Source organism: Anomaloglossus baeobatrachus, chromosome 10 (assembly GCF_048569485.1).
Source record: "Anomaloglossus baeobatrachus isolate aAnoBae1 chromosome 10, aAnoBae1.hap1, whole genome shotgun sequence".
Taxonomy (NCBI): Eukaryota; Metazoa; Chordata; class Amphibia; order Anura; family Aromobatidae; genus Anomaloglossus; species Anomaloglossus baeobatrachus.
The window spans coordinates 28,695,819-28,713,979 of NC_134362.1; the positions used below are offsets into that span (position 1 = coordinate 28,695,819).

General features: G+C 44.5%; 1 protein-coding gene across 1 annotated transcript; it reads left to right on the top strand.

Moving 5' to 3' along the window:
• The first annotated feature begins 210 nt into the window (after positions 1-210).
• Positions 211-7,590, top strand: NDUFB7 (NADH:ubiquinone oxidoreductase subunit B7). Its single transcript, XM_075326723.1, has 3 exons — positions 211-365; positions 6,039-6,207; positions 7,447-7,590. The coding sequence occupies exons 1-3, from the start codon at positions 275-277 to the stop codon at positions 7,529-7,531; spliced, it is 345 nt and encodes a 114-aa protein (XP_075182838.1). The 5' UTR covers positions 211-274; the 3' UTR covers positions 7,532-7,590.
• Positions 7,591-18,161: the final 10,571 nt, after the last annotated feature.

Consider the following 18,161-nt stretch of genomic DNA (forward strand, 5'->3'; position numbering starts at 1 on the left):
CACGGATTTAGAACTCTATGGTCAAGTTACCTCTAGAAAATGACGTCAGACGTACGCTGTTCCGTTCATCCAGTAATATGTCTGCAGTACACTACATTGATTTTTACCACGGCGGCCATGTTTCCGGAGACAAAATATAATTGTTCTCTACGGGCATAGTCTTCTCTAAGATGGGACCATGAGTGGAGTCAAATAACAGGATTAGCGAAATGGACGTGGAAAAAAAATACGTCTATCGGGCAGCTGCGGAGGTGACCCTCGGGTGGCAGCAAAGATGGGTGGCAATTTGACTAGAAGCTTACGGGGGGATCCGGACCCCAAGACTATGCCGGACAGTCCTGTGGGGGAGCAGTTCCAGGAGAGGGGTACGTGGTGTCAGCAATGGTGTGTGCTACATGTTAGTGAGTATTGCTCCATGTATGCAGCCCCTGTGCAGAGCAATGCCTGGTCTGTGCTGCACATCTAGGGTGGAAATTATTGGGACGGTTGCGTTTTGTGTTGTGAATTTGCAACTTTTTGCACGCTTTGCGCTGTCGTCCCAATATAGCGGCGTCTGCGGTCATGTGATTTGCGCCCAAAGAGTCACATAATAAAAATGTATAGGAATAAAATATGGGATTACCCCTTAAAGGTGCAGCAACATTGATTAAATCAGGTTTTTGGGTAAAATGCATATATATTTTTTCCGTATCACAATCAATATTAAAAAAAAAAAAAAAAAAGAGAAATCTTGCATTTTCAACCCCGGTCACTGAGACACCTGTTGTTTCAGGAAATGCACACTTACATTAGCTGCAGCGTACAGACTCTGACCCTTATCTTTTGTATTGACGCCTCTTATGAGTGTGTGCATTGTGAAGAGAGGGGGAGGAGGTGAGCTGTGACATCACATTGTGACTGGTGGATCCTGTGTGATCAGCTGTGTATAGAGGCGTTACCTGTCATTGTCATCCTGCCTCTGATGATAATGAGACTGCTGAAACCGCTTCCTGACAGCATAGGAAATATGTAAAAACACAGCCTCAGAGGCCTTTGTGAAAATTGCAGGATTAATAAATATTTTTGTAAATTAAAGATTGTGAGATATATATACACAGTATATATCTAAAAAAATTAAGGGGACACTAAAATAAATAACATTCTGTTGTTTAAGTGCTCTGTTGTGTTTTTTTTTTTTTGAGCAATATATATAGTACAGACCAAAAGTTTGGACACACCTTCTCATTCAAAGAGTTTTCTTTATTTTCATGACTAAAAATTGTAGATTCACATTGAAGGCATCAAAACTATGAATGAAAACATGTGGAATGAAATACTTAACAAAAAAGTGTGAAACAACTGAAAATATGTCTTATATTCTAGGTTCTTCACAGTAGCCACCTTTTGCTTTGATTACTGCTTTGCACACTCTTGGCATTCTCTTAATGAGCTTCAAGAGGTAGTCACTGGAAATGGTTTTCCAACAGTCTTCAAGGAGTTCCCAGAGATGCTTAGCACTTGTTGGCCCTTTTGTCTTCACTCTGCGGTCCAGCTCACCCCAAACCATCTCGATTGGGTTCAGGTCTGGTGACTGTGGAGGCCAGGTCATCTGGCGTAGCACCCCATCACTCTCCTTCTTAAGGCCACATCTCACTAAGCAACATTGCTAGCAACATCGCTGCTGAGGCACGACTTTTGTGACGTAGCAGCGATGTTGCTAGCTATGTTGCTGTGTGTGACATCCAGCAACAACCTGGCCCCTGCTGTGAGGTCGTTGGTTGTTGCTGAATGTCCTGGGCCATTTTTTAGTTGTTGCCGTCCCGCTGTGAAGCACAGATCGCTGTGTGTGACAGCGAGACAGCAACAACTAAATGTGCAGGCAGCAGGAGCCGGCTTCTGCGGACGCTGGTAACCAATGTAAATATCGGGTAACCAAGAAGCCCTTTCCTTGGTTACCCGATGTTTACCTTAATTACTAGCATCCGCCGCTCTCACACTGCCAGTGCCGGCTCCTGCTCTGTGCACACGTAGCCAGACTACACATTGGGTAATTAACCCAATGTGTACTCTGACTAGGAGTGCAGGGAGCCAGCGCTAAGTGGTGTGCGCTGGTAACCAAGGTAAATATCAGGTTGGTTACCCGATATTTACCTTAGTTACCAAGCGCAGCATGCTTCCACGCGTCGCTGCTGGCTGGGGGCTGGTCACTGGTTGCCGGTGAGATCTGCCTGTTTGACAGCTCACCAGCAACCCATGTAGCGACGCTCCAGCGATCCCTGCCAGGTCAGGTTGCTGGTGGGATCGCTGGAGCGTCACTTAGTGTGACGGTACCTTTAGTCAGATAGCCCTTACACAGCCTGGAGGTGTGTTTGGGGTCATTGACCTGTTGTTCTGTATGCCTTCAATTTTGAATAAATCCCCATCAGTGTCACCAGCAAAGCCCCCCCACACCATCACACCTCCTCCTCCATGCTTCACGGTGGGAACCAGCCATGTAGAGTCCATTCGTTCACCTTTTCTACAAAGACACGGTGGTTGGATCCAAAGATCTCAAATTTGGACTCATCAGACCAAAGCACAGATTTCCACTGGTCTAATGTCCATTCCTTGTGTTCTTTAGCCCAAACAAGTCTCTTCTGCTTGTTGCCTGTCCTTAGCAGGGGTTTCCTAGCAGCTATTTTACCATGAAGGCTGCTGCACAAAGCCTCCTCCTAACAGTTGTTCTAGAGATGAGAAGGTGTGTCTAAACTTTTGGTCTGTACTGTGTGTATGTATGTATGTGTGTGTATGTATATATATGTGTAATATATATATATATATATATATATATATATGTGTAATATATATATATATATATATATATATATATATATATATATATATATATATATATATATATATATATATATATATATATATATATATATATATATATATATATATATATATATATATACATACACACACACACACACACACACACACACACACACACACACACACACACACACACACACACACAGTTAGGTCCAGAAATATTTGGACAGTGACACAAGTTTTGTTATTTTAGCTGTTTACAAAAACATGTTCAGAAATACAATTATATATATAATATGGGCTGAAAGTGCACACTCCCAGCTGCAATATGAGAGTTTTCACATCCAAATCGGAAAAAGGGTTTAGGAATCATAGCTCTGTAATGCATAGCCTCCTCTTTTTCAAGGGACCAAAAGTAATTGGACAAGGGACTCTAAGGGCTGCAATTAACTCTGAAGGCGTCTCCCTCGTTAACCTGTAATCAATGAAGTAGTTAAAAGGTCTGGGGTTGATTACAGGTGTGTGGTTTTGCATTTGGAAGCTGTTGCTGTGACCAGACAACATGCGGTCTAAGGAACGCTCTATTGAGGTGAAGCAGAACATCCTGAGGCTGAAAAAAAAGAAAAAATCCATCAGAGAGATAGCAGACATGCTTGGAGTAGCAAAATCAACAGTCGGGTACATTCTGAGAAAAAAGGAATTGACTGGTGAGCTTGGGAACTCAAAAAGGCCTGGGCGTCCACGGATGACAACAGTGGTGGATGATCGCCGCATACTTTCTTTGGTGAAGAAGAACCCGTTCACAACATCAACTGAAGTCCAGAACACTCTCAGTGAAGTAGGTGTATCTGTCTCTAAGTCAACAGTAAAGAGAAGACTCCATGAAAGTAAATACAAAGGGTTCACATCTAGATGCAAACCATTCATCAATTCCAAAAATAGACAGGCCAGAGTTAAATTTGCTGAAAAACACCTCATGAAGCCAGCTCAGTTCTGGAAAAGTATTCTATGGACAGATGAGACCAAGATCAACCTGTACCAGAATGATGGGAAGAAAAAAGTTTGGAGAAGAAAGGGAACGGCACATGATCCAAGGCACACCACATCCTCTGTAAAACATGGTGGAGGCAACGTGATGGCATGGGCATGCATGGCTTTCAATGGCACTGGGTCACTTGTGTTTATTGATGACATAACAGCAGACAAGAGTAGCCGGATGAATTCTGAAGTGTACCGGGATATACTTTCAGCCCAGATTCAGCCAAATGCCGCAAAGTTGATCGGACGGCGCTTCATAGTACAGATGGACAATGACCCCAAGCATACAGCCAAAGCTACCCAGGAGTTCATGAGTGCAAAAAAGTGGAACATTCTGCAATGGCCAAGTCAATCACCAGATCTTAACCCAATTGAGCATGCATTTCACTTGCTCAAATCCATACTTAAGACGGAAAGACCCACAAACAAGCAAGACCTGAAGGCTGCGGCTGTAACGGCCTGGCAAAGCATTAAGAAGGAGGAAACCCAGCGTTTGGTGATGTCCATGGGTTCCAGACTTAAGGCAGTGATTGCCTCCAAAGGATTCGCAACAAAATATTGAAAATAAAAATATTTTGTTTGGGTTTGGTTTATTTGTCCAATTACTTTTGACCTCCTAAAATGTGGAGTGTTTGTAAAGAAATGTGACAATTCCTACAATTTCTATCAGATATTTTTGTTCAAACCTTCAAATTAAACGTTACAATCTGCACTTGAATTCTGTTGTAGAGGTTTCATTTCAAATCCAATGTGGTGGCATGCAGAGCCCAACTCGCCAAAATTGTGTCACTGTCCAAAGATTTCTGGACCTAACTGTACATATATATTACATACACACACACCCCTCTCTCTGGAAAAATTAAGAGACCACTGCAAAATTGTCAGTTTTTCTAATTTTTCTCTTTATATTTTTGAGTAAATTGTTATTTTATTTTTATAAATTACTGACGTCTCCAAATTTCCAAGCAAAAAATTTTGTATTTATTTTCTGAAAATGAGAAATGGTCAAAATAACAAAAACAATGCACAGTGGTTTCAGACCTCAAATACTGTAAAGAAAACAAGTTCATAGTCATTTAGAAACTACAATACTAATAATGTTTTACCTCAGGAAGATTCAGAAATCAATATTTTGTGGAATAACCATGCATTTTAATTGGATTGGAGATGATCTGGGGATGCTTCAGCAAGGCTGGAATTGGGCAGATTAAACTTTGTGAAGGACGTATGAATCAAGCCGCATACAAGGTTATCCTGGAAAAACTGTTGCTTCCTTCTGCTCAGGCAATGTTCCCCAACTCTGAGGACTGTTTTTTTCCAGCAGAACAATGCGCCATGCCACACAGCTAGGTCAATCAATGTGTGGATGAAGGACCACAACATCAAAACCCTGTCATGGCCAACCCAATCTCCAGACCTGAACCCCATTGAAAACCTCTGGAATGAAATCGATGACGATGGTTAGTCACAAGCCATGAAACAAAGAAGAGCTGCTTACATTTTTGCACCAGGAGTGGTATAAGGTCACCCAAAAGCAGTGTGAAAGACTGATGGAAAGCAGCCAAGACGCATGAAAGCTGGGATTAAAAATCATGGTTATTCCACAAAATATTGATTTCTGAATCTTCCTGAGGTAAAACATTATTAGTATTGTTTTGTGTAAATGATTATGAACTTGTTTTCTTTGCATTATTTCAGATCTGAAAGCGCTGTGCATTCTGTGCATTGTTTTGGTATTTTTACTATTTCTCATTTTCAGAAAATAAAGACAAAATTCATTGCTTGGAAATTCAGAGACGACGTCAGTAGATTATAGAATAAAAGAAGAATTTACATTTTACTCAAAAATATAAAAAGAAAAATCAGAAAAACTGAAAATTTTGCAGTAGTCTCTTAATTTTTGCCAGAGCTGAGTGTGTGTATGTATATGTGTGTGTGTGTGTGTGTGTGTGTATATATATATATATATATATATATATATATATATATATATATATATATATATATATATATATATATATATATATATATTTAAATTATATTTATAAAAAAATATATATGTGTATATATATATTTAAATTATATTTATATAAAAAAAAAATATATATATATATATATATATATTTTATAAATATAATTTAAATTTATATTTTTATGATTTTGTTGTGTGTTCGGGATCTCACCTGCGTCTTTTTGCCTCTTAGTGATGGTGGCCACCCAGGAGCAGATGAACCTCGCACAGCTGCCCTTGAAGCAGAGAGACTACTGCGCCCATCACCTCATCACCTACCTGAAATGTAAGAGGGACATGTGGCCAAACCTATTCGGGTGCAAACACGAGCGCCATGACTGGGAGTACTGCCAGCACGAGGAGTGAGTATTGTCACAGGCAGACACTGTAAATAATGCAGCAAAAATGCAATGTGTGAACAAAGCCTCATGGGCCCAGGTGTAGTAGTAATAATATTAATAATTAATTATATATACAGTCCCTTGAAAAAGTATTCATACCCCCTGAATTTTTCCAATTTTATTTATTACACCCACAAACTTAAATGTATTTTTTTTTTATTTTGTGATATATAAACATCCAAGTATCAAGAATTAGTGAAGTGTAAAAGACTCGATAAATGGTTTTCTACATATTTGAAAAATTTGAAATGTGAAAATTGTGAGGTTCATTTATATTCAGCCCCCTCAGTCAGTATTTTGTAGGACCACCTCTTGCTGCAATTCCTGCTGCGTCTTTTGTGCTCGGTCTCTCCAGCTTTGCACATCTAGAGGTGACATTTTTGCCCCTTCTCCTTTTCCGTCTCGCTCAGTGAGATTGGATGGAGGCGTCTGTGATCAGGAATTTACACGTCTTGTCACAGATTCTTAGTGAGATTTGGGTCTGGAGTGAGACTGGGCCGTTCACACAAAAATATGCTCTGATCTAAACCATCCATTGTAGCGCTGATGTTTAGGGTCATTGTCCTGCTGGAAGGTGAACCTACACCCTGCTACAAGTTTTCCTCCAGAATTTCCCAGTATTTAGCTCCATCCATCATTCCATCACCTCAGACCAGCTTCCCTGCCCCTGCTGAAGAGGAGCCTCCCCACAGCAGGATGCTGCCTCCACCATGTGTGACGGTGGGGATGGTGTTTTCAGGGTGATGTACTGTGTTAGTTTTCCTCCACACCTAGCGTTTTGCATGGAGATTAAGAAGTTGTTCTTTGGTCTCATCTGATGAGAGAACCTCCTTCTACTGTTCGCTGTGTCCCCTACATAGCTGTTTCCAACTATAAACTGGTCTTCTTTTGCCATTTTTAAAAATGTCTTCTTTCTTGCCACCCTTCCATAAAGGCCAGATTCTTAAAGTCTTCATGCCTCATGAACGTGTATATTATTTTTTTTCAATTATTAAATAAGACCGCTTACTTAACCCCTCATTAGTGACTGCAGCATCTAAACGGTTAGACAACAGGTGTGACCTCATGTCACTTTATCTTCCTGAAATTTCTCTTCAATTGTTTTCTGTGTTTTTCTACAATCTTCAATGTTCATCATTGTTGGATTACGGGAATTTTTCTCTTGTAATGTGTTTGTGTTTTTTTTTTTTTATCCTATAGTTATGTTCATCGAATGAAGCAGTACGAGCGAGAACGGCGACTTGCAGAAAGAGCGAAGCGCAGACAGGAGACCCTGGCGGCGTGAAGAGCTTTTTATCTTATTATTGTAAATTCTCTAAAATAAAGATGTCTGTGGGCGTGAGAGTCCGTGTGCATTCAACTCCTATTGAGTGTACTATGTAGCACGTGTGCATCTGACATATACTATGTAGCACGTGCGCATCTGACATATACTATGTAGCACATGTGCATCTGCCATATACTATGTAGCTTGTGTGCATCTGACATATACTATGTAGCACGTGTGCATCTGACATATACATGTGACTGCTATCGAGTGTACTATGTAGCACGTGCGCATCTGACATATACTATGTAGCACGTGCGCATGTGACATATACTATGTAGCACATGTGCATCTGACATATACGTGTGACTTCTATCGAGTGTACTATGTAGCACGTGTGCATCTGACATATACATGTGACTGCTATCGAGTGTACTATGTAGCACGTGTGCATCTGACATATACATGTGACTGCTATCGAGTGTACTATGTAGCACGTGTGCATCTGACATATACTATGTAGCACGTGTGCATCTGACATATACATGTGACTGCTATCGAGTGTACTATGTAGCACGTGTGCATCTGACATATACATGTGACTGCTATCGAGTGTACTATGTAGCACGTGTGCATCTGACATATACTATGTAGCACGTGTGCATCTGACATATACATGTGACTCCTATCGAGTGTACTGTGTAGCACGTGTGCATCTGACTTATACAGTACAGACCAAAAGTTTGGACACACCTTCTCATCTTCAGAACAACTATGAAGAGGAGACTTTGTGCAGCAGCCTTCATGGTAAAATAGCTGCTAGGAAACCACTGCTAAGGACCGGCAACAAGCAGAAGAGACTTGTTTAGGCTAAAGAACACAAGGAATGGACATTAGACCAGTGGAAATCTGTGCTTTGGTCTGATGAGTCCAAATTTGAAATCTTTGGATCCAACCACCGTGTCTTTGTAGAAATGGTGATCGGATGGACTTTACATGGCTGGTTCCCACCGTGAAGCATGGTGGAGGAGGTGTGATGGTGTGGGGGGGGGGCTTTGCTGGTGACACTGTTGGGGATTTATTCAATATTGAAGGCATACAGAACCAGTATGGCTACCACAGCATCTTGCAGCGGCGTGCTATTCCATCCGGTTTGCGTTTAGTTGGACCATCATTTATTTTTAAATAGGACAATGACCCCAAACACACCTCCAGGCTGTGTAAGGGCTATTTGACTAAGAAGGAGAGTGATGGGGTGCTACGCCAGATGACCTGGCCTCCACAGTCACCAGACCTGAACCCAATAGAGATGGTTTGGGGTGAGCTGGACCGCAGAGTGAAGGCAAAAGGGCCAACAAGTGCTAAGCATCTCTGGGAACTCCTTCAAGACTGTTGGAAAACCATTTCCGGTGACTACCTCTTGAAGCTCATTAAGAGAATGCCAAGAGTGTGCAAAGCAGTAATCAAAGCAAAAGGTGGCTACTCTGAAGAACCTAGAATATAAGACATATTTTCAGTTGTTTCACACTTTTTTTTTTTTTTTAAGTATTTCATTCCACATGTGTTACTTCATAGTTTTGATGCCTTCAATGTGAATCTACATTTTTTAGAGTCATGAAAATAAAGAAAACTCTTTGAATGAGGAGGTGTGTCCAAACTTTTGGTCTGTACTGTACATGTGACTCCTATCGAGTGTACTGTGTAGCACGTGTGCAGTGGACAGTGGGTATCAGAAGTGGGGCTGGGACAATCAGAAACAAGAATTTGTATTTTTGAAATGAAAAGAAAAAATTAAGTCATGAAGTTTAATTTTGTTAGCCATGTGTGGACCGCATTACAATAGTCACTTCAAAGAGCTTTGTTTAAATCCATAATACAAGTGAATATAAGAAACATTATAATATATTTAATCATAAAAATCTGCTTCTTTCCCCACTTATGAGCCTTTTCTCCGGCCTCTTGCACTCAACACTTTAGCTGATTCATGCATCTGATGCACCGAGCGGCCGCTGGTCTCCACACCTGAATTTAGCATCATCGTGTATGCCTATGAGGATGTTGAATTTTGGGTTTGGAGAACCGTAACCAGTCTTTAAATTATAGACGGTGGGGGGCGTGTCCAGGATGCTGAGCTGAGTGGACGTGGGGAAGAGGAGCTCCTGTTGACCCTCAGCTAAATTAGCACTTATCATAAGCACAAACCTACTCACCGGCTCTCAGGATGGGACCACGGAGGATTAAACCGTCGCAGCAGGCATCGGTGGCCCCCCCGCTGCACACCACGGCGCTGGATACTTTCTTGGGCCTGGAACAGGGTCCAGGGGAGGCCCGGACGCCATCTTTCCAGGAGCATGGAGGGGAAATGGAGGCACTGGCCCGGCCTGCTAAGCAGCAAGAGAAGGAGGAGTGGGTGAGCGGGGACACAGGGGGGAGTGGAGGAATCTCTGCAGCAGATCCAACAGGGGATGCCTTGGCTCAGCAGCCCTGCACTGCATCGGATCCTCAGGCACAGCAGCAGCAGGCCCAGGAGCACATAGTGGCTGTGGGAGATAAGGTGGAGGTCGGGGGGCAGCCCTCCCCACTGCCGGGAGAAGAAGGGACTGCAGCTACAGCTGGTAATATCAGGGAACAGAGCAGCCTGCTTCCCCCCTCTGGGCCTCGGTGTGGAGATCATCCTCCCCAGCACCAGACTAAAACTCCAGCGTCTATTACTGCAGGTGCTCACCTTAAAGGGCCAGACACCTTCTATAAGGACATGCATGATTTCATAAGTAAACTTCCTTCTAAAGAGGACTTTCAATGCCTCATACGTGAGGTTAAAGCAACTTGCAGGTCAGAAATAGCTGAAGTGAGGAGAGATTTGCAGCAATTGTCTGGCAGAATTGAATCCCTGGAGGAAGAGCATGACATCACCAGATCCCATGTATCAGAATTACACAAACTGGCAACATCGCAACAAAAAATAATGGAGGATATGCAGTCTCACATAGAGGATCTCGACAACAGAGGACGCCGTTGCAATGTCCGTGTGAGGGGGGTCCCAGAGTCAGATGGGCCCGAGGACACAAACTCCATACTACAATCCATCTTTAATGAAGTGTTGGACGCTCCCCCTTCTAACATCATCAAGCTGGACAGGGCACACAGGGCTTTACAGCCGAAGAATTTATCCACCCAACCCCGGGACATCATTTGTTGCATTCACGACTTCTCCACCAAAGAACTGATCATGGCTAAGGCTAGAATGAGGCGCACGGCACCTGTGTTCAATGGCAAGGAAATCCAGCTTTTCCCGGATCTTTCTCGCATCACACTCCAGAAAAGGCGGCACCTCAAACCCCTCCTCACGAGCCTGAAGGAGCACCAGGTTTCATACCGCTGGGGTTACCCGTTTGCACTAACAGCGCGCAGAGGGGGTAAATCGGCGACCCTTCGCACTCCAGCAGATACCACTCTGTTCTGTGAAGCACTGGACATTCCAGCGGTCTGTATCCCAGATTGGGACTTGCAAAGGTTAGAAGGGCCGCCCCCTCCCGTGTGGTCCAAGGTGAGGGGTGGAGGGCGTGGGGCTTTGGGGGGGAGAGGAGGTAGGGGCCGCGGGTCGCCCCCCTCCCCGGCTCACCGTTGAGGACACTTCTTAACCTGGTTGGTGCCTATTTCTTATACCCTCTGAGTTCCAGTGGTTGAGCATGCTTTGTGATACTGTGACTCTCTCTACAGCAAGCCTCTGACTGTCCATTGTGTCATCTGCGGCCCTCTGGGTCTGTTGAGCTGCATAAGGGGGGGGGCTGTAGCCACAATGATGCCGTGGGTGGTAGGGGGTTGGCGGGAGCCCGGTCCCCTTACTTGGAGTTAGTGGTTGAGGTTTTTTTTTTTTTTTTTTTTTTTTTTTTTCCCTTGTTTCCTTTTGGCACGGGCCTGTGCCCACTGGACTGACCCCCGTGGGAGGGCTACTGGGGAGTGAGGTGGGTGGCTCTCTTAGCTCAGACGGGTTGGGGAACCTCCCTCTAGGTCTCTCCCTTCCGGGTTGACCCCCCGGGAATCTATGCCTAAGGTTTATGCATTTTGGTTATTGTTCTTAATTCATGTTCATTTCTATGTTTGTCCTTGTCTTCCCCCCTCCCCGATGTTTTTTCCTTATGTGTCCTTTCAGGTACCACCCCTTCTAGAGTCCCTGGGAGCTGCGGCCCTTTGTCGTATGGACCATCTCCTCTGGCCGGCTTCACAGGGGAAGTCATGCCCCCGACGGTATAGGTGTGCCATTAGCTTTTTCTTACTTCTAAGTTTTAGATATGACCCGCATTATCTCTCTTAACGTAAAAGGTCTGAATTCACCCCGTAAGAGGAAATTGCTGCTACAGGAACTGAAAACATCAGGGGCAGACATAGCCTTTATCCAAGAAACACATTTTGTGGAATCAAACACTTTCAAATTTGCGTCCCACCGCTTTCCCATCCATTACTCGGCTTACTCGGGCTCCAAGAGGGGGGGAGTTGCTATTTTAATATCCTCCAGTTGTCCTCTACAAATTACGGGTTCTCACTGCGACCCAGAGGGTAGATATGTGATTCTGGAGGGCCAACTGGGGGGATCCCCGCACATACTGGCCAACATTTATGCACCTAATGAAGGGCAGATACGCTTTCTTAAGAAAATACTCGATCTGATAGGCGGACTGGCACCGGCCTCTACGGTGTTGGGGGGAGACTTTAACATCCCTTTTTCGGAGGTGGCTGACAGACTCTCTGTGGGTGGACACCCTCCATCGGGTGCTTTGAAAAATTTGTCCCGGGACTTTCGGAGGCTCATTAGATCAGGGGCTTTATACGACGCTTGGAGGGTGGACCACCCGGGAGAGAAGGCCTTTTCCTTCTACTCGCATCCGCATCAGACGCACACCAGAATAGACTATTTTTTCATTGACTCACAGCTGCTGGGGCGTCTTGAGAGGGTGGAAATGGGATCCATTACGTGGTCAGACCATTCCCCACTCATAATGGACTTCAAGAAAGATGGTCCTCGACCTAGGCCTCAGCGCCTTAATGAATCTCTGATCAAAAATCCCGACACTAGGGCCTTTTTAAATAAGCAACTGGTCGAATTCTTTCAGTTGAACACGGGCACGGTCACGTCGCCGGCAACACTCTGGGAAGCTCACAAGGCAGTGATGAGGGGACTATGCATTAGAGAGGGCGCCAGGGCTAAAAAGAATGCCACAAGCCAGCGGGACTCTATAACGGCCCATCTTAAGCTACAGGAGGGGAGACTGGCGGCTGCCCCATCACTGACTATTCTTAGGAGAGTCATCAGACTTAGGGAAAAGTTGAGAGACTTGGCAATTGGCAGAGCAGAAAAATTGCTAACCTTTTCCAAACAAAGATACTATGAAAGGAGTAATAAGGCTCATACCTTACTCGCCAGGCAGCTTAAGGAGCGCGCTACATCCTCATGCCCTCAGGCTCTGCGCGACGAAAAGGGCACTATCCACTATCACCCCGCTTCAATAGCTGACATTTTTTTCAATTACTACAACAAGCTTTATAACCTTCCGGCTCCCCCGGGCATGGCTTCGCGCGGGGCTGGGGCACTTGGGGACTATTTTTCGGCCCTTGAGCTCCCTTCACTGCCTTGCGGAGCAGCCACGGCTTTGAATGAAGAGATTACTACAGAGGAACTGGAGCAAGTTCTGGAAGCCCTGCCTGGCGGGAAGTCACCGGGCCCGGACGGCTTTACTTATTTTTATTACAAGGTGTTTGCGGCGGAGCTCCTCCCACACATGTCCGCCTTGTTTAACTCTTTCCTTCAGGGTGACCCTATCCCTCCATCCATGCTACACTCCCATTTAATCCTCCTGCCCAAGCCACCCAGGGACCCATTGGACTGTGCTAATTATAGACCAATAGCCCTTTTGAACTCCGATTTGAAGATGTTCACCAAGCTCTTGGCGGCCAGGCTTAATCGATGGTTGCCCCAACTCGTGTATAAAGACCAGGTGGGTTTTGTCCCTTGCCGTCAGGGGGGGGACAACACCAGGAAGGTCATAGACCTGGTGGATGTGGCAAATCGGACGAAGCAACAGGCGTTGGTGTTGAGTCTAGATGCAGAGAAGGCTTTTGACCGCCTTGCGTGGCCTTTTCTCTTCAAGACAATGGAGGTCTTTGGGATCTCGGGTGGCTTTATGCGGGCCTTGAAGTCCCTGTATAGCGCTCCTACGGCCTCTATCAAACTCCCCCTCCACATCTCTAAGCCTTTTCTCATCTCCAATGGCACCAGGCAGGGGTGCCCCCTGTCCCCCCTCCTTTTTGCGCTATGCATAGAGCCCCTCGCGGCCTCGGTCAGGAGCAACCCAGACATCTCGGGGGTCCTGGTCAGGAATAAACCGTTTAAAATCTCACTTTTTGCCGACGATGTGCTCATTACACTTACTAACATCCATGTGTCCCTTCCAATTTTAATGTGCACCTTGGGTAGGTACGGGAGCCTTTCGGGGTATAAGATCAACTCTAGCAAAACGGAGGCAATGCCCTTGAATCTCGACCCGGTGGCCCTGGATTACCTGCGTTTGAATTTTAAGTTTCGTTGGAAGACAGATGCGGTCAAGTACCTGGGGGTTAACCTCACATCTACTTATGATTCCCTCTATAACCTTAACTTCCCCCCCCTTTTCCGAGAGCTGAGAACTCTTTTTTTTTTTTTTTTTTCCAAAACGTTTTTTATTGATTTTTCAAATTTGTAAAAACATGACAAGTATCATTGCAAAAGAAGAACATTCGTCTGACAAAATGTGACATAGAGGTGGGTGATACCCCAATTTGGAGTTCCATGTTGCTGTTCGATTTAAGATAGTATACAGTAACATTAAACCAAAACATAGGTAATGAAATATAATATAACATATGCAATACAATTCGTTAAATCTCTGTGTCGTCCCTGAATGATTTCAATTTTGCTAGCGTGTCTTGGTATTCCCAACCGTCTCGTCTCCCCCTCCCGCCAGAGCCCCCTCCTAGGTGATTCTCAGTTTACCCAGGCTGTCCTGGATATCGCTCAGGATATACCACTCCGAGTGAACAAAAGGTGCCATCAGGTTAATTATTTCTCCCTGTGTGAATTGGCTTTCAATAAAATGTCTCCATCTCACAAAAAACTTGGCTGTCAACCCATCTTTATCCCTCTCCGCTTCTAGTTTTTCCCACTTCAGAAGGTTGTGTAGTTCGCCCACAACCTCCTTTATGGATGGGCCCTCCCTTTGAATCCAGTGTTTTAAGATGCAACGCTTAGCTATCAAGGCTATGTCATGCATTATTGCGTATTTCCTCTTTTCCTGCGTGCTCGGTCCTCCTCCTACTCCTCCCTCAAAGGAGTGGAAAATCCACACCATTAAGTCTAGTTTGCTGAAAATTCCCCATGTTGACTGGGCAAATAGTCTGACTTGGTTCCAGAACCTAGCGATTGTCTCACATTCCCATAGCCCATGCAGCATATCCGTTTTTTCTTTTTGACACTTAGGACACCACCTATCCCTACCTGGTATGTTGAAACCTATAATGGCCCTATGTAGAATTCTGAATTGAGTGTCTCTCCATCTCTCATTGGTAATGTGTTTCCGCACTTGTACCCATCCTCTCAGTATATCATCCACCACTTCTTCCCTTCCCAATTGTTTCCCCCACGCTTTTAAAGTCCGACTATCCTCCCGAGAGATAAGCACCCCCCTTAGCGATCGATAAATTTTAGAGACATTTATACTTGTTACATCACATTCCAGTAACTCATCAATCGAACTTCTGTTCAGCTCTCTTCCAACCACACCCAGGTCTCCTATTATTCCATGTTTCAATTGTTCATACTGGATGACATGTGAGCTATTAAGGTTGTACTTATCCAGCACTTCCCGACCTGTCATCCACCTCCTGTCCTCCACATTCATAACATCTATCATTCTCCTGACTCCCCTCTCTTTCCATCTAGTAAATAGCTTGTTTTCTCGTCCCAGGGGAAAATTTGGGAATGCCCAGGGGTTCAAGTACTTGGACACTTTCCATGAGAGCCCCAGTTTTTTCCTTACCGACTTCCATGTTAGCATGGTGTCTCGGAATATAATTGAGTTCCTTATGTGCCCTTCAACCCTGGATAGTGGGGAGTGCAGAATGGACGTCAGATCCCACGGTGACGCATATTTAGTTTCCATCGCATGATCTGAGTGCCTACTCGTTCCTCTCACCCAATCAATTACATGCCTCATGATACATACAAGATTATACCCTTGGACATCTGGAAAGTTTAGACCTCCCTCCTCTGCTGACTTCATCAGCGTACGCAGCTTTATTCTGGGTTTCCTTCCCCTCCACAGAAATTCTGTATACGCGGAGTTGAGCTTATTCACATCCTTTAGTTTTAGCAATAGCGGGATTGTCTGGAAGGGATACAGCAGCCTAGGAAAGCTCATCATTTTTATCAGGTGACATCTTGCCAGTAATGGAAGTGGCAGACCTTTCCATCCCTTTAATTGAACTATAATTTTCCTGATTAGCGGTCCATAATTCAAGTTATAGATTGTTTCCACCGATCTTCCTATATGCACTCCCAGGTATTTAATTGAAGATTGTGCTATAGGAATTCCACATAGACAGCCATCCCTTATTTGTCCCCCCATTGTCCCATGATGCCCCTTTAGGAACATGATCTCGCATTTTTTTTTGTTCAGTTTGAAACCGGAGAATGAGCCAAATTTTTCAATCAAGGCAAGAGTCTGTGGCAAATCCGCACCGGGGTCCCCCATATAAAGTATGATGTCATCAGCAAAAAGCGCTGTCTTTACTTCTGAACCCCTTATCTTGATTCCTTTAAAGCTATTTTGTCCCTGTAGTATTCTTGACAACGGCTCGATTGCCAGGTTGAATAAAAGAGGAGATAATGGGCAGCCCTGTCTTGTTCCCTTCATCAAAGGGAACACGTCTGATAGAAAGCCCGGAGTGTGAACCCTAGCTCCCGAGTTGGCATAAAGGTTTCTAATGTAAAGTCTCATCTTGCCTACAATCCCTATGGCCTCCATTACCCTGTCTAACCACCCCCAATTTACATTATCAAACGCTTTTTCTGCGTCAAGTGTAACTAGGGCAGGTCTAGCCCCTCCCTCAGTGAGACCCAGTCTAACCGCGTCTACCACTAGAATTGTCTTTCGGATATTGGTAACGGCATTTCTCCCCTTAATAAACCCCACCTGGTGATTCGTAATGATCCTAGGTAAGATCTCGGCCAGTCTATTAGCCATGATCTTGGACATAATTTTTAAATCCTGATTTATGAGCGATATAGGTCTATAACTAGAGGGATCATCCAGGTCCTTGGTTCCCTTGGGGAGTAATTTAATATATGCTATGTTGGAATTTTTGGGTATTTCCGCCCCTCCCAGGAAAGCATTAAAGACTGAGGTTAGATCCGGCGAGATCAGATCCTTCAGAGCCTTATAGAATTCACTATTGAAACCGTCAGGTCCCGGTGCCTTGTTGGTGTTAAGCTCCCCAATTGTTCTCGTCACCTCCTCTACTGTGATATCTGCGTTTAAGGCACTCAAATCTTCCTCCGTCAAGCTAGGCATTTGGGCTTGTCTTAGCCACTCTGCCTCATCAGTCATGTCGTTATTCCCTGACCCATATAGTTTTCTATAGTAATCTCCCAACAGTTTATTAATGTCCTTAGGATCCGTAGTCACCTCTCCCCCCTTTGTTTTCAGTTTAGAGATCACTGTCATCTTTCTGCTGCCCCTTGCCAGATTGGCCAACATCCTTCCCGCCTTGTTGCCAAACCTATGTAAGTCAACCTCCTTGTGCGACCAGAATAGTTGTTCCTTTTTTTTGGCCCATTCGTCAAATCCCTCTTTTGCCTCCAACCATCTGCCTTTTGTCATGGGAGATCTATTTGTCACATAATTTGTATATGCTACCCGTACTGCTTCACTATGGAAATTATAATTCTCATTGGTTTTCCGTTTGATCATGGCTGCGTACCCCACCAGACGGCCCCTTAGGACCGCTTTTGCCGTTTCCCAAAATATCACTGGGGACTCTCTATGTTCCTTATTGTCCTCTGCGAATTCTCCCCACCACTCCTGTAGCACCTTGTGGAAATTATCTTGCCTGAGAAGGAACGATGGGAATCTCCATATGATATCTGTACCTCTCCTGAATTTCTCTCTAATGCCCAATCTCACCGGACTATGATCAGAGATCACCATATTCTCTATCACACAATCTTGCGTTCCACTCAGTAAGTCTTGCGAGATCCAGAACTGATCAATACGTGACCAGCTATCATGAGGGTGAGAGAAGTGTGTATACTCTCTGTCATGTGGGTGAGTTAGTCTCCAGATGTCTTTCAGTCCTACGTCTTCTAATGTTACATCCCTATTGTCTAAACTCCTGCCCACATTAGCTGTCCCCTCCTCGCCCCTCCTATCTTCAGCTGAGTCTGGGACAGTGTTAAAATCGCCTCCCACTATAATGTTAGCCTCCCCATCTGCTAATATGGTGGCCTTTATGTCATCATGGAATGTGATTTGTTGTGAATTTGGGCCATAGACATTATAAATACTGAGTTTACCCGCTGGACTAACGATTGTTAAGTGCTGCCACCTTCCATGGTCGT